A 17,105-nucleotide genomic window follows, 5' to 3' on the forward strand; every position below is an offset into this window, starting at 1 on the left:
CATTTCAATTGGAATGCATTCGTTCATTTTGTTCGGATGTGAAGACTATATGTTGCAATTTCAACCCGTTTGATTCAGCTTCAATATTTATCTGTCAATGTGCTAATGGATGTCATCCTGTTCAGGATGGCTCCTCCAACGCGCACGACTTCGAATCCTGATCCACCACCACCACCTCCACCTCCGGAGGCATGGCAAGCTGTGATGGCCGCTACCAATGCAAACACGCAGCTGACCATGCAACTTCTTCAAGAGCGAACCAAGGCAACAATCAGAATCACTTTGCTACACTCAACCAGTTCTTTGCTAACCAGCCAAAGACCTTCAGCAATTGTGTTGAGGCAACAGACGCTGATGATTGGCTCGTGGACTTGTGCAAGCATTTCGAGTGCAGTAACGTCAGGCCTGAGGACTTTGTCAAGTTCGCTTCCTTCCAACTCAAAGACCAAGCTGCAGAATGGTTTCAGCAGTACAAAGATTCCAGAGGAGGCCGTGTGATTACCTGGGATGAATTCTGTCAAGACATCAAAGCTCATCATATTCCTCAGAGCGTGGTTGAAAGCAAGCATGAGGAATTCCGCAACCTGAAGCAAGGCTCTATGTCTATCTATGAGTACAACAAGATGTTTCAGAAGCTCGCCCGCTTTGCTAAGCAGGATGTCCCTGACGAGAAGAGCATGATATACCAGTTCAGGGGTGGTCTCAAAGAAAAAATCCAGCTAGCTCTTGTCCTCTTTGAGCCTATGAGGTACGATGAGTTTTACAACATGGCATTGAAGCAAGAGTCTGCTCAACTGAAGTGCGATGCTTCCAAGAAGCGAGTCACAGATGCTACTCCTTCCTCAACTCAAGTGGCTAAGCAGCAGAAGTATTGGCTTCCTCCTCCTCCGTTCTGTCAGCCTTATCAGCAGAAGAGCAAAGGTGGCAGTGGATCTTCCCACCCACCCAACCCTGACTTTCAGAACAAGACTTTGTCTCAAGCTCCAAGATCAAGTGCTCCGTATCACCATCCGCTTTCACAGGTGACGTGCAACAAGTGCCAACAGAAGGGTCACTATGCCAACAAATGCTTCAATCAGAGGCGTCTCCCTCCTCCTCCTCCTGTGAGATCGGCAAGTACAGCTGTGGTCAAGCATAACCCCAAGCACGCCAAGGTCAACTTGATGAATGCAGCTCAGGCAGAGGACTCGTCAGATGTAATCATGGGTAACCTTCCTGTTAACGATATTCCAGCTAAAGTACTTTTTGACTCTGGTGCATCGCATTCTTTCTTGTCATTCCCATTTGCATCGAAGCACAATGTTGATACTGAGGTTATGCCCAAAGTCATGCAAATTGTTTCTCCCGGCAAGCTTTTGACTTCTAGTTTGATTGCTCCCGATGTCTCTATCACGTTAGACGACTACAAGTTTTTGTCCTCTCCAGTGGTTCTTGGAAACTCAGATATTGATCTTATTCTCGGAATGGATTGGCTTTCTAAGCACAAGGCGCATCCTGATTGTCAGCCAGGCAGATTCAATTGACTCATTCGTCTGAGGATGTAATTGTCTTTGCCGCTCGTGATGATACCATCCGTCTGTTTTCTCTCAATGAGAAGGGTGAACTGGATGCCATCTCTCAAATTCCAGTTGTCTGCGAATATCAAGACATCTTTCCAGAAGATCTTCCAGGAATGCCTCCGCACCGGCCAGTTGAATTCGTCATCGATCTTGAGCCTGGCACGAAACCGGTTTGCAAACGTCCTTACAAGCTTGGACCTGAAGAGTTGAAGGAGCTGAAGAAGCAACTCAATATTCAAGAGCGAATGGGTCTCATCCGACCTAGTTCTTCTCCGTGGGGTTGTGGAGTACTTTTTGTGAAGAAGAAGGATGGAATGGACCGACTTTGTGTTGACTACCGTCAATTGAACAAGAAGACTATCAAGAACAAGTACCCACTTCCCAACATCAATGAGCTGTTCGAACAACTCAAAGGTTCTCAAGTATTCTCCAAGCTTGATCTCCGTATGGGCTATCACCAGATTCGAATCCGTGAGCAATATATTCCCAAGATGGCTTTCAGAACAAGCTATGGTTCATATGAATACACGGTCATGTCTTTTGGCCTCGTCAATGCTCCGCCGACTTTCTCTCGCATGATGAACTTCATCTTCAACGCCTACACAAATGACTTCGTCTTGGTCTACCTCGATGACATTCTGGTCTTTTCGAAGAACAAGAAAGATCATGCCAAGCACTTGCGTTTGGTGCTCGATAAGCTCAGGGAACATCAGTTCTACGCCAAGTTCTCAAAGTGCGAGTTTTGGCTCGATGAGGTTCTTTATCTTGGGCATATCATCTCTGCCAAGGGCATAGCGGTGAATCCTGAGAAGGTGTCTGCAATTGTGAATTGGGAACCACCTCAGAACGTGAAGCAACTCCGCAGCTTCCTCGGTCTCGCAAGCTACTGTCGAAGGTTCGTTGAGAACTTTTCAAAGATCATGAAGCCTCTTTCAAACCTTCTCCAGAAGCACGTCAAGTACGTTTGGTCTCCGGAATGTGACATCGCTTTCAACACTTTGAAAGAGAAATTGGTCACTGCTCCAGTTCTGACTCCTTCTGATGAATCCAAACCGTTCGAGGTCTTCTGCGATGCCTCTCTTCAAGGCCTTGGTGCAGTGCTGATGCAAGAGAAGAAAGTTGTGGCTTATACCTCTCGCCAGTTGAAGCCCAACGAGAAGAACTACCCCACTCATGACCTCGAGTTGGCGGCAGTTGTGCATGCTCTTTTGACTTGGAGACATCTTTTATTGGGAAGAAAAGTGGACATCTTCACTGACCACAAGAGTCTCAAGTACATCTTCACTCAGCCTAATCTCAACCTCAGACAGACTCGTTGGGTCGAAATGATTCAAGAGTATAACCCGAGTATCGAGTATACTCCAGGCAAGGCCAATGTGATTGCTGACGCTTTGAGCAGGAAGGCGTACTGCAACAGTCTAATTATCAAGCCTTACCAACCCGAGCTTTGTGAAGCTTTCCGCAAACTCAATTTGCAAGTTGTTCCTCAGGGTTTCCTCGCCAACCTTCAAGTCTCTCCTACTTTGGAAGACCAGATTCGCGAGGCTCAACTTATTGATGCTATGGTGAAGAAGGTGAAGATTGGGATTGCCAAGAGCCAACCCAAGTACAAGTGCTACCGTCTTGATGACAAGGATACTCTCTTCTTCGAGGATCGTATTGTTGTGCCCAAAGGTGACCTTCGTAAAGTTATTATGAATGAGGCACACAATTCACTCCTCTCCATCCACCCTGGGAGTACGAAGATGTATCAGGACCTCAAGCAGGCTTATTGGTGGACTCGAATGAAGTGCGAGATTGCTCAGTTCGTGAATGAATGTGATGTCTGCAGAAGAGTGAAGGAAGAACACCAAAGACCAGCTGGTCTCCTCCAACCTCTTGTCATTCCATAATGGAAGTTTTACCACATTGAGATGGACTTCATGACTGGGTTTCCAAAGTCCAAGCGTGGCAATGATGCTACATTCGTTGTCATCGACAAACTCACTAAAGTGGCTCACTTTCTGCCTATCAAAGAGTCTATCACTGCAGCTCAATCGGTGGAGCTTTATACCTCTCGGATTGTCTCTCTGCATGGCATTCCACAGTTGATCTCTTCAGACCATGGCAGCATCTTTACCTCCAATTTTTGGGATTCTTTTCAGAAGGCCATGGGCACCAACATCCGCTTCAGCACAGCTTTCCATCCTCAAACTAGCGGTCAAGTCGAGCGTGTCAATCAGATTCTTGAAGATATGCTCAGGGCTTGTGTGATCTCCTTCGGTATGAAGTGGGAAGATTGTCTTCCATATGCCAAATTCTCCTACAAAAACAGTTTTCAAGCAAGTTCGGGCAAGGCCCCATTCGAAATTCTGTATGGCAGGAAGTGTCGTACTCTTAACTGGTCAGAGACCGGTGAACGTCAACTTCTTGGAAATGACTTGATCACAGAGGCAGAGGAAATGTGCAAAGTCATTCGTGATAACCTCAGAGCAGCGCAATCGCGCTAGAAGAGCTACTATTATAGTAAGCACCGTGATTTGCCTTTCGAGATCGGAGACCATGTTTACCTCCGCGTCTCTCCAATGAAAGGTACTCGTCGCTTCGGTATCAAAGGGAAGCTTGCCCCTAGATACATGGGTCCTTTCAAGATCGTCAGCAAGAGAGGCGATCTCGCCTATCAACTCGAGCTTCCTTCAAACTTTGCAAATGTGCATGACGTGTTCCATGTCTCTCAGCTCCGCAAGTGCTTCAAGACTCCTGACCGCACCGTCAACTTTGAAGAGATTGATCTCCAAGAAGACCTTTCTTATCGTGAGCACCCAGTTGCTATTCTTGAAGAGACTGAACGCAAGACTCGCAATAAGTCAATCAAATTCCTCAAAGTCAAGTGGTCACACCATTCCGACCGTGAAGCCACCTGGGAACGCGAGGATCACCTCCGTTCTGAGTACCCGGCGTTTTCCAGTCCTAGATCTCGGGACGAGATCCTTTCGTAGTGGTGGAGTGTTGTAACACCCCGGATGTAATTTACCTTATATGTTCTCCAACTATTGCCGTTTCCGGCGCTAAGTTATTTTATTTCCTCGAGTTCGGGGTTTTGTCTCCGTGTGTTGTTGCCGTTGTCATGCATCTCATATCATGTCGTCATGTGCATTGCATTTGCATACGTGTTCGTCTCATGCATCCGAGCATTTTCCCCGTTATTCGTTTTGCATTCCGGCGCTCCTATCTCCTCCGGTGGTCCTTTCTACCTTTTTTCGTGTGTGGGGGTTAAACATTTCCGGATTGGACCGACACTTACCATGTGGCCTTGGTTTACTACCGGTAGATCGCATGTCAAGTTTCGTACCATTTGGACTTCGTTTGATACTCCAACGGTTAACCGAGGGACCGAGAAGGCCTCGTGTGTGTTGCAACCCAACACCCTTCCAATTTGGCCCATAACCCACCAAAACCCTCTCCATCATCTAGGTCGTTCGATCACGATCGCGTGGCCGCAAACCGCACCTCTTTTGGACTCTCCTAACTCCCTCTATGCCTATATATAGGTCTCTTCCCGAAAATCCCGGGTCTCTTCCCCCCTAACCCTAGAAAAATTCCCCGCCGCGAGCCGGACATGTCCGCCGCACCGGACACCGCAGCCGCCGCCACCCCGCGCCAATAGGGCGCTGCCACGTGGCGACGCCGGCCGTCCCCGCGCCGAGGCCCGCCGAGCCCGACTCAGGCCCCCGCGGCCCATCTGCTCCCTCCGCCGCCGCGGGTCAGCGTCGCCTCCCCGCCTCCTCGCCCAGGTCACCGCCGACCGCCCGGAGCCGCCGCGCGCCATCGCCGGCCTCGCAAGCTCCGGCGACCACCGCCCGCACCCACACCGCGCCCTGCTCCGCCTCGCCGCCCAACAGCTCCGACGAGCCTCCCGCGTCTCCGACCGGTCCAAGTCCGATGACTCCGGCCGTCCTTTCCACTCCGGCAACCTCGAACTCCGGCGCCGACCATCCTCGAAGTCCGTGCCGCTACAGTGCTCCCATATCTAGATCTGAGGAGATCCACTCGGTTGACTTTCCCCGAAACCCTAATTAAATTGCGTTTTTCATCATGCCGTAACTCCGCATCCGTAGCTCCGTTTTGCGTGTAGCATATCAAAATGTTCGTCTCAGAGAGTACATCATTTCATCTCATTGCATCATTTTCATTTGAGCTCATCTTGATGCCCGAAATGCTGTTGGAAGAGAGCTATTTGAGATAATTGTCAGATCTGCTGCACCAAATAGCTATTTGTCATTTTTGCCATGATTAATGTGTGCATGATATGCTCCTGAGCTCTACATGAGTTTTGTTATATGCCATGCCATCTTTACAGAGGTGCTTACCATGTATTTTTGTGATATGTGTGGTGACTAGCACAAGCTTGCAAAGTAGTGCATTCGTTAATGCTGATTTCAGGGACTTAAATTTCACTAAGTCCTTGATCTGATTTTATCAATATGCCATATGTTCATGTTGTTTCCTAGTGATCCGTGCCTCTTTTGAGGATGATCAGTAAGGATGATTTGTTAAAATTGTGGTGCTCTATCCATCCATGTCCTTGTTTGCAATTATGGAGCACTAGCTTGAGTCAATCGAGCTCTACTTTTGCTATTTCGTGAATCCTGGCAGATTGTTACTTGTTAGCGATTTTGCCGAGGATGTTGTTATTGATCCGTGATGCTATGTTGTTGTTCTTGCCATGTCTAGCTTCTTATGATATGTATTCTTGATGGGTGTATGCTTAGTTTGTCATGCCTTGCTCTGTAGTGAGTGCATCGAGCTCGTAAACATGCCTACTCGTTAACAGATTTGCATGCTCCAGTTTTTCACTAAGTCTGTAACCTGATTATGTTTTTGCCATGTTCACATGCTTGCAATTGTATTTTCTTTCCCTTTTGGCTCAAGGTCACTAAGGGACTTTTGTTAAGTGCTTATGAGTAGCTTCATGTCATGCCTTGATTTGCCATGTTAAGTTCCTGTAGCATATAGTTTTCATGCTCCAAAGTGTGCTACCTGATGTTAAATTCCAGACTTGTGTTAATTTCACTAAGTCTGAAACCTGTTTATCATTTGCACTTTTGCCATGCTTGTTTGAACCTGTTAATGGATGAATTGGCCGTAGCTCAGTGTTCATCTTTTGTCAAGCATCATGAATGGATCCCTGCCATGTATTTTGTTGTCATGTTTGAGTGCTGTAGCATAATTATCTTGATGCATTTAGATGGCTACTTGTTGTTTATCGCAGACCGTGCCATATTTGTTTTGCTTGCCATTTCCAAACCGTGCATCCGATTCCGGTGATCTTTATATCGATTTCAACCGAAATCACCTCACCTTTCCAGTGGCACTCTTGGATTTCCAAGTTGAGGCCAGGTTCAATCATTCCTTGTCAAATCTTGCATATGCATCACATATCGCATCCCGCATAGCATACCATGTTTGCATCATGTTTCAGCTTTTGCACGTGGTTGATTGTGTTCCTTTTGCTTGTTTGTTTTGGGTAGAGCCGGGAGACGAGTTCGCTAACGAGGAGCCCGTTGAGTTTGCTTACGAGGATCAAGTCAACTCTGACAACTTTGCAGGCAAGATGATCATACCCTCGAATCACTTCTATCTTTGCTTGCTAGATGCTCGCTCTTTTGCTATGCCTATGCTACGATGCCTACCACTTGCTTATCATGCCTCCCAAATTGCCATGTCAAACCTCTAACCCACCATGTCCTAGCAAACCGTTGATTGGCTATGTTACCGCTTTGCTCAGCCCCTCTTATAGCGTTGCTAGTTGCAGGTGAAGATTGGAGATCGTTCCTTGTTGGAACATTGTTTATTGTTGGGATATCATTATATTATCTTGTTATCTTAATGCATCTATATACTTGGTAAAGGGTGGAAGGCTCGGCCTTTTGCCTAGTGTTTTGTTCCACTCTTGCCGCCCTAGTTTCCGTCATATCGGTATTATGTTCCCGGATTTTGCGTTCCTTACGCGGTTGGGTGATAATGGGAACCCCTTGACAGTTCGCCTTGAATAAAACTCCTCCAGCAATGCCCAACCTTGGTTTTACCATTTGCCACTAGCCTCTTTTCCTTGGGTTTCCGGAGCCCGAGGTCATCTTTATTTAAACCCCCTGGGCCAGTGCTCCTCTGAGTGTTGGTCCGACCGAGCAGACTGCGGGGCCACCTCGGGGCAACTTGAGGGTTGGTTTTACTCGTAGGATGTCTCATCCGAGTGTGCCCTGAGAACGAGATATGTGCAGCTCCTATCGGGATTTGTCGGCACATTCGGGCAGTGTTGCTGGACTTGTTTTACCATTGTCGAAGTTATCTTGTAGAACCGGGATGCCGAGTCTGATCGGAATGTCTCAGGAGAAGGTTTATCCTTCGTTGGCCGTGAGAGCTTGTGATGCGGCTAAGTTGGGACTCCCCTGCAGGGATTTGAACTTTCAAAAGCCGTGCCCGCGGTTATGGGCAGATGGGAATTTGTTAATGTCCGGTTGTAGATAACATGAACCTTAATTTAATTAAAATGAATCAACCGCATGTGTGACCATGATGGCCTCTTCTCGGCGGAGTCCGAGAAGTGAACACGGTGTTGGAGTAATGTTTGCCGTAGGTTGTTCTATAGTTCTTCGTTCGTGCTTTGCCTTCTCTTCTCGCTCTCTTTTGCGAACAGGTTAGCCACCAGATATGCTAGTCGCTTGCTGCAGCTCCACATATTACCTTGCCTTACCTATAAGCTTAAATAGTCTTGATCGCGAGGGTGCGAGATTGCTGAGTCCCCGTGACTCACAGTTTACTTCCAAACCAGATACAGGGACCGATGATTCCGTTCCAGATGATGCGCTTGAGCTCAAGTGGGAGTTCGACGAAGACTCACGCCGTTACTATGTGTCTTTCCCTGATGATCAGTAGTGGCGCCCAGTTGGGGCGATCGGGACCATGTCGCATGTTGGGGTTGATCTTTTATTTTGATACCGTAGTCGGACCATTAGTGTATTGGATGATTGTAATGTTATTTATGTACTTGTGTGACGTGGCGAGTGTAAGCCAACTATGTACCTTCCCCTATTATCTATTTACATGGGTTGTTGTGAAGATTACCTTACTTGCGACATTGCTTTCAATGCGGTTATGCCTCTAAGTCGTGCTTCGACACGTAGGAGATATAGCCGCATCGAGGACGTTACAGTGATTCTCTTGCTCGGCTGCTCCACGGAGAGGTCAACATGGACCAAGACCTGACGTTCGGTGTGGTTTGAGGGTAGATTAGTTGTGGCAACGACGGTAGCGCCGGCAGCACAGCAGCAACCGAAACGATTGTGGCGGTGGGTGACGGCCATGATGCTACGGCAGCGGCGCTGTTGTGGCGGCATGTGAGGCAGACGGACCAAGATCAGGTGACTTGCCTCTTGGCAGTCACCGTGTAACATGCGGGCTCACATCTGCCACGCATTCATGATCGGAGGGACACCAGCGACCGAAGGCCTGCCCACTTTTTTTTGACGGGGAATGCCTGCCCACTTAGCAACGCACTGGTTGACCATGGTGGAAGAATGATACAGAGTTTGCATGAGAAAACATTTGTTGTACGTGAGAAAATATTCTGAAATAAAATAAATATGTAAATTGTTCTGTCTAGATTTATTTTATGCAGACCCGTTTATGTTCTATATTTTATTTTAATTTTTTTAAAATAAATTTATAGTCTGAGAATTGTTTTTCTTACATTGTAATAACTCATATATATCTCAATGGGCGACTTATATAATTATTTCATTGCTTGTCATCCCAAAACTAGATATTTTTGCAACATTGTGTTAATCACTAATGAAGTTTTGAAATGTCCTGAAATTAACTTTGAGATGGAACTGATAAGCATGCAAATATGGCGCGCCGCGCCCGCCGGGCGAGGCAGCAGACTCATGACGCCCTTGCATATGACAGTGGTCAACATATGCAGCGGACGGAACAAATGCAGGTTCAGAGTTGCACTTGATCTGAACCTGCAAACGCCCTGCGTGGCGAGCTAGGCCGTGGGCCTTGTAGCGTGCGTGTGTCGAGAGTGGCTGGCCTAGGATGCCAGCTACATATTGTACCCAGACCTGATCGATTAGGCAGGAAGGAAAATATCTGAAGTAAAACTCTCCCCTCGCCTCGCTCCTCACCTGCTCCCTTCTCTCCTCCGCCAAATTCTAGATCGAGATCCCAGGGAATTACAATCAGGAGACGGGGGGGGGGGGGGGGGGGGGGGGCCCGACCGGGGGGGGGGGGGGACCGCCTGCCTCACCGGAGACGGTGCGCCCCGTCTGTCGTCCGAACGCGGTGGCGGACCCGCACCCCCTCCGTTGGCGTGCCGAGGCCATGGACGCACCGTGGGCGTTGTCCGACGCAAACATGATGCGTCGTGTCCGCCGTGCGCGGCAGCGGGCGCGAGACGCAACGACAACGCTCGCCGCGGTGGACGTCGGCAAGGTGAAGTCGCATTCTACATCGTGCCATACGGTGCATCAGTCCGGGCACCGCAACCGCGTCGTGGTGGATGTCATCGGTTCGTCCCAGGATGGATCCATCATCGACCTGATGTCCACCAGCACCCAACGGGTTTCGGGCTCCGACGAGAAAGAATAGGGCATGAGAGACGACGGCGCCCTGAGTCCCGTGAGCCGGCTCGTGTCCCATGCCCTACTCTACCTTGCCGGCGGCCGGAATAATACTCTGAGGGGCGCAGCTGACCGCCGAACATGCCCAAGAAGGAGCCGGACGAGTGGGGAGCGAAACCGGACGAAGCTCCGCTCAAAGATCGCTACGTTGCATCTAACAATATGAATTTGATGTGGAATGCATTTTTGGAGGCATGACCGGTCACTATCCGCGAACTCACCCGGGCGCGCGTCCGCGGGCGTTTGAGGGATCGGATTTGCCAAGTCCGGTTGTAGATGCTGTTAGAGATTTAATACGAACTACATATATTAGAATCAATATTAATCATTGTGCGCTTAGACATATTTTAGAGTGTAGATTCAATCATTATTTTCCATATATAATTTATATTAAAATCTCTAAAAGGACTAATATTTAAAAACAAAGGGATTATATATCACTTTGATGAATCAGATTCTAGGGTGCCCTGCGACGTTGTCAAATATTAGTTAGGCGCATAAACAAACATGAGGTCAAGACTAATTATGCACAGTTCTTCCGCATCAAATTAATATTGATAGGAAGTAAGAAAGATAATAGTAATAATACTAGGAAATAAGAAAACGCAAAGTCTGAACGTTTTTCCACCATGGTTAACCCCTGCGTTGCTAAGTGGGCAGCTTTGGCCTTTGATCGCTGGTGTCCCTCCGATCATGAATGCATGGCAGATGCAAGCCCACATGTTACACGGTGACTGCCAAGAGGCAAGTCACCTGATCTTGGTCCGAGGCAGACACAAGTACGCAAAGATGTCGATGGACAAGAGGAAACGAACGTGGACGAGAAAAGTGGATCAGGATGGGAACGCTTAACGGCACGGCCAGGTGCGGGTGTGATCGATTTTGTATAGCACTGTGACCGATTACATGGTTTGGGATTCCAGCCCGACTCAAAATCGAACACACGTATTGAAGGTCCCCTAACCCCAAACCACAATACTCTACCTTGCGTAATAAAAAAGCGTAACGGTTTTGGATAGCGCCGTAATAAAAAAAGGTTTTGGATAGCGCTGTAATAAAAAAAACGGCGGTCAAACACAATACTCAATCTTGCGTAACACAAATAAATAAACCCACAGAGCTCAAACACGCTTCAGTGCACAATGCAAATCGGTTCACAGATTGAAGTTCTATACAAGGTTCCATGGGAACATGTACACAATAGAATGTCCTGTATGGCCAAAATTAAGTTCAATTATTGCAAAGACTGAAGGATGCGGAGATTTCTGACTATGTAAATGAAGGAACTAGGACTGGCGAATGCAAGGGCTCGCCACATCCAACACGACTTGGAAACAACAGATCACCCAGCCACATGCTACATGCAAGTCGATGTTATTGCACAGCTGGCTGTAAATTCGGAGACCAGTACTGAATTGCATCGACCAAGCATCAGAGGATTGTGCATCTGCTTCTTTGTTCTGCGGGAGATATCGTGGCCTGTTGAAACCTGTTTGGATCAAAGGAATCCACCCCATACTGCCACAACACAAGGGAGTTAAAAATAAAAGCATTTGCGCTGATTGGACGGTAGTAGTAATAAGGATCAGCAGTGTTATACCTTGTCTCTCATTCTTTGGCTCCATGCATCGTTCCTGATTGGACGGTAGTCAAGATTGGGCACCCTGGGATCGGTAGCAGTTTGCTTATTCACCAATGGCTGACGGACTCCGGACCTCGGGCCAATGTACTCATCATCACTGTCATAATCATCTTGATTGCCTGACTGCACTATGAGGGCTACAGTGAACAACAGTGCCTGCAAAGATGGTGTTAGTGAGGAACCATGGGATGCTTTAGCCTATTGTTACTGATCTAGGGCATCAAATCTGATTCCAGGATTTCAGTTTTTCTGGTAGTTTTTATGTCAAAGATATGGGAGCAACTTAAGTATGGCATGATGAGAGATGTGCACATTGAGTAAAAAAGATAACAGCTGCCACTTCTTTCACGAAAATGCATACACAGGGCTGCACATGCTAGTATGGAATATATAGTGTGAAAAATTAACAAGTCATCAGTAAGACCTGTCATTTTACAGATTACAACATATTCTGTTGATTTTGCTGTCTAAGCTAGCAAGCCTTGATATCATCTAGTACAGCTAGAACCATGACATTTTTTTTGTTGGGGTTTGTGATGATATCCTTTGCAGGTAAGCTGCACAAAACATATTAAGAAACTGAGACTTAATGTGGAAAATCAGATGCTGTAGTTTTTTGTCAGATGCATAGGATCTGGATAATAAAGCAACAGAGTCAGAGATAGGATTGTTATCTAAACAACAGTATTACCATATCACAAATTTATCTCTGCATAAGCTTAGGAATGTGTGACACAACATTACAAGCATATAAACAGAAGCATGGAGCGAGTTTCTGATCCCCTGACTGTTAAAATAACAGTTGATCTTTAATTAGACCAGATTTAGAAGTGTCACAATAACAAGTTACTTTATTGGAACAGATAATAAATCTAGGTTGTTCCACAGATGCTTCATCAAATTACACCGAAGGAAATTGTTCCGCTTTTACCTCAAACACAACAGCTCCAAGTGCGACCCATTTTGCGGTTCTCCAATTTTCTTTCAGGAAACTGTAGATCATGTCGAAGTTACCAGTTTTATCAACTGGAATTACCTGCACAATAAAAATGAATAAACTCGAAGTTCCCAGAGAAACAATCATGAAAAACAAACAAGAGATGAGGCCTACTAACATCTTTCCAGCTATGGTCGAAGAAAATGAAGCATCCTGCAGCAAGCTCTACTAGTATGAACAAAATGATGAGGAATGAATACTTTTCTGAATGTCAAGGAAATCATAACATGCAGATTTGTTACCAATAGCATCCTAAATCAATCACACAATGTAAAGCAAAACATTTACATAAGACTGCATGTAATTTGTTTCTGAACTAATCATACTATGAATATCCAATAAAATTTTGTCTCATTACTTAATCAGAAATAATATCCCACATCATATTACATGTTGATCTCCATGAGAACAAGAATTTATATAGATGTTTTTTTAATGATTGATTACCTTAGTTACACATAAATCCATGGTATATTGTTGAATAGTTCAACAAAATGACAGGCAAGATAATCAACGTCTTTCAGCAACGCCGTAGCCCCTATCTCGCCGCAGCACTTCAAGTGTTTTACATTTGCTTGTACTCGTCCGTAACCTTCTCATTCCACCTCCCGTTGAGGTCTCTTTCTCGATTAGCATGAGACCTTTTTATTATGAGAGAAAGATTCGAACATCCTTGCATTCTTATACTCCACGAGAATCCATGGTAGGTTTCAAGTTAATTCATGGCCTTCTTCCCCCCTATAACCAAAATGCACTCAATTTTTTTAGCGCGGTTACGATGAAAAAAACATTCTAATATAAAGTCTTGTCTCTTGTCTAGCTAACCGACCCACTCAGAGGCTGCAACTGCAGAAACTAATAATCTCCAAGGTCGGAGTCTCGGGACCCCGGGAGGATGACGGAACTTCGCCTACGACTGCACAGGCGAAATGTTAATAATATAAGTATATAATCCATCACGAAACAATAATACAATGGATCACTGTGTAACAAGGTATCAATCATTAAAAAAACATCTATATAAATTCTTGTTCTCATGGAGATCAACATGTAATATGATGTGGGATATTATTTCTGATTAAGTAATGAGACAAAATTTTATTGGATATTCATAGTATGATTAGTTCAGAAACAAATTACATGCAGTCTTATGTAAATGTTTTGCTTTACATTGTGTGATTGATTTAGGATGCTATTGGTAACAAATCTGCATGTTATGATTTCCTTGACATTCAGAAAAGTATTCATTCCTCATCATTTTGTTCATACTAGTAGAGCTTGCTGCAGGATGCTTCATTTTCTTCGACCATAGCTGGAAAGATGTTAGTAGGCCTCATCTCTTGTTTGTTTTTCATGATTGTTTCTCTGGGAACTTCGAGTTTATTCATTTTTATTGTGCAGGTAATTCCAGTTGATAAAACTGGTAACTTCGACATGATCTACAGTTTCCTGAAAGAAAATTGGAGAACCGCAAAATGGGTCGCACTTGGAGCTGTTGTGTTTGAGGTAAAAGCGGAACAATTTCCTTCGGTGTAATTTGATGAAGCATCTGTGGAACAACCTAGATTTATTATCTGTTCCAATAAAGTAACTTGTTATTGTGACACTTCTAAATCTGGTCTAATTAAAGATCAACTGTTATTTTAACAGTCAGGGGATCAGAAACTCGCTCCATGCTTCTGTTTATATGCTTGTAATGTTGTGTCACACATTCCTAAGCTTATGCAGAGATAAATTTGTGATATGGTAATACTGTTGTTTAGATAACAATCCTATCTCTGACTCTGTTGCTTTATTATCCAGATCCTATGCATCTGACAAAAAACTACAGCATCTGATTTTCCACATTAAGTCTCAGTTTCTTAATATGTTTTGTGCAGCTTACCTGCAAAGGATATCATCACAAACCCCAACAAAAAAAATGTCATGGTTCTAGCTGTACTAGATGATATCAAGGCTTGCTAGCTTAGACAGCAAAATCAACAGAATATGTTGTAATCTGTAAAATGACAGGTCTTACTGATGACTTGTTAATTTTTCACACTATATATTCCATACTAGCATGTGCAGCCCTGTGTATGCATTTTCGTGAAAGAAGTGGCAGCTGTTATCTTTTTTACTCAATGTGCACATCTCTCATCATGCCATACTTAAGTTGCTCCCATATCTTTGACATAAAAACTACCAGAAAAACTGAAATCCTGGAATCAGATTTGATGCCCTAGATCAGTAACAATAGGCTAAAGCATCCCATGGTTCCTCACTAACACCATCTTTGCAGGCACTGTTGTTCACTGTAGCCCTCATAGTGCAGTCAGGCAATCAAGATGATTATGACAGTGATGATGAGTACATTGGCCCGAGGTCCGGAGTCCGTCAGCCATTGGTGAATAAGCAAACTGCTACCGATCCCAGGGTGCCCAATCTTGACTACCGTCCAATCAGGAACGATGCATGGAGCCAAAGAATGAGAGACAAGGTATAACACTGCTGATCCTTATTACTACTACCGTCCAATCAGCGCAAATGCTTTTATTTTTAACTCCCTTGTGTTGTGGCAGTATGGGGTGGATTCCTTTGATCCAAACAGGTTTCAACAGGCCACGATATCTCCCGCAGAACAAAGAAGCAGATGCACAATCCTCTGATGCTTGGTCGATGCAATTCAGTACTGGTCTCCGAATTTACAGCCAGCTGTGCAATAACATCGACTTGCATGTAGCATGTGGCTGGGTGATCTGTTGTTTCCAAGTCGTGTTGGATGTGGCGAGCCCTTGCATTCGCCAGTCCTAGTTCCTTCATTTACATAGTCAGAAATCTCCGCATCCTTCAGTCTTTGCAATAATTGAACTTAATTTTGGCCATACAGGACATTCTATTGTGTACATGTTCCCATGGAACCTTGTATAGAACTTCAATCTGTGAACCGATTTGCATTGTGCACTGAAGCGTGTTTGAGCTCTGTGGGTTTATTTATTTGTGTTACGCAAGATTGAGTATTGTGTTTGACCGCCGTTTTTTTTATTACAGCGCTATCCAAAACCTTTTTTTATTACGGCGCTATCCAAAACCGTTACGCTTTTTTATTACGCAAGGTAGAGTATTGTGGTTTGGGGTTAGGGGACCTTCAATACGTGTGTTCGATTTTGAGTCGGGCTGGAATCCCAAACCATGTAATCGGTCACAGTGCTATACAAAATCGATCACACCCGCACCTGGCCGTGCCGTTAAGCGTTCCCATCCTGATCCACTTTTCTCGTCCACGTTCGTTTCCTCTTGTCCATCGACATCTTTGCGTACTTGTGTCTGCCTCGGACCAAGATCAGGTGACTTGCCTCTTGGCAGTCACCGTGTAACATGTGGGCTTGCATCTGCCATGCATTCATGATCGGAGGGACACCAGCGATCAAAGGCCAAAGCTGCCCACTTAGCAACGCAGGGGTTAACCATGGTGGAAAAACGTTCAGACTTTGCGTTTTCTTATTTCCTAGTATTATTACTATTATCTTTCTTACTTCCTATCAATATTAATTTGATGCGGAAGAACTGTGCATAATTAGTCTTGACCTCATGTTTGTTTATGCGCCTAACTAATATTTGACAACGTCGCAGGGCACCCTAGAATCTGATTCATCAAAGTGATATATAATCCCTTTGTTTTTAAATATTAGTCCTTTTAGAGATTTTAATATAAATTATATATGGAAAATAATGATTGAATCTACACTCTAAAATATGTCTAAGCGCACAATGATTAATATTGATTCTAATATATGTAGTTCGTATTAAATCTCTAACAGCATCTACAACCGGACTTGGCAAATCCGATCCCTCAAACGCCCGCGGACGCGCGCCCGGGTGAGTTCGCGGATAGTGACCGGTCATGCCTCCAAAAATGCATTCCACATCAAATTCATATTGTTAGATGCAACGTAGCGATCTTTGAGCGGAGCTTCGTCCGGTTTCGCTCCCCACTCGTCCGGCTCCTTCTTGGGCATGTTCGGCGGTCAGCTGCGCCCCTCAGAGTATTATTCCGGCCGCCGGCAAGGTAGAGTAGGGCATGGGACACGAGCCGGCTCACGGGACTCAGGGCGCCGTCGTCTCTCATGCCCTATTCTTTCTCGTCGGAGCCCGAAACCCGTTGGGTGCTGGTGGACATCAGGTCGATGATGGATCCATCCTGGGACGAACCGATGACATCCACCACGACGCGGTTGCGGTGCCCGGACTGATGCACCGTATGG

At 45.5% G+C, this 17,105-nt stretch overlaps 2 protein-coding genes across 2 annotated transcripts; one reads left to right on the plus strand and one right to left on the minus strand.

The window, feature by feature from the left end:
• Positions 1-11,329: 11,329 nt before the first annotated feature.
• Positions 11,330-13,208, minus strand: LOC125545067 (tobamovirus multiplication protein 2A-like). The gene is made up of 4 exons (XM_048708926.1): positions 12,980-13,208; positions 12,796-12,900; positions 11,823-12,020; positions 11,330-11,740 (listed from the first exon to the last, which is right to left on the minus strand). Exons 2-4 carry the CDS (start codon positions 12,865-12,867, stop codon positions 11,654-11,656), a joined length of 357 nt encoding a protein of 118 aa, XP_048564883.1. The 5' UTR covers positions 12,868-12,900; positions 12,980-13,208; the 3' UTR covers positions 11,330-11,653.
• An 882-nt stretch (positions 13,209-14,090) lies between these two features.
• Positions 14,091-15,833, plus strand: LOC125545068 (tobamovirus multiplication protein 2A-like; the record flags this gene model as incomplete). The annotated part of the gene is made up of 4 exons (XM_048708927.1): positions 14,091-14,183; positions 14,263-14,367; positions 15,143-15,340; positions 15,423-15,833. Coding segments are annotated over 4 exons (483 nt in total), but the record flags the coding sequence as incomplete, so codon positions are not given.
• Between the last annotated feature and the right edge of the window lie 1,272 nt (positions 15,834-17,105).

This window comes from Triticum urartu, chromosome 3 (assembly GCF_003073215.2).
Source record: "Triticum urartu cultivar G1812 chromosome 3, Tu2.1, whole genome shotgun sequence".
Classification (NCBI taxonomy): Eukaryota; Viridiplantae; Streptophyta; class Magnoliopsida; order Poales; family Poaceae; genus Triticum; species Triticum urartu.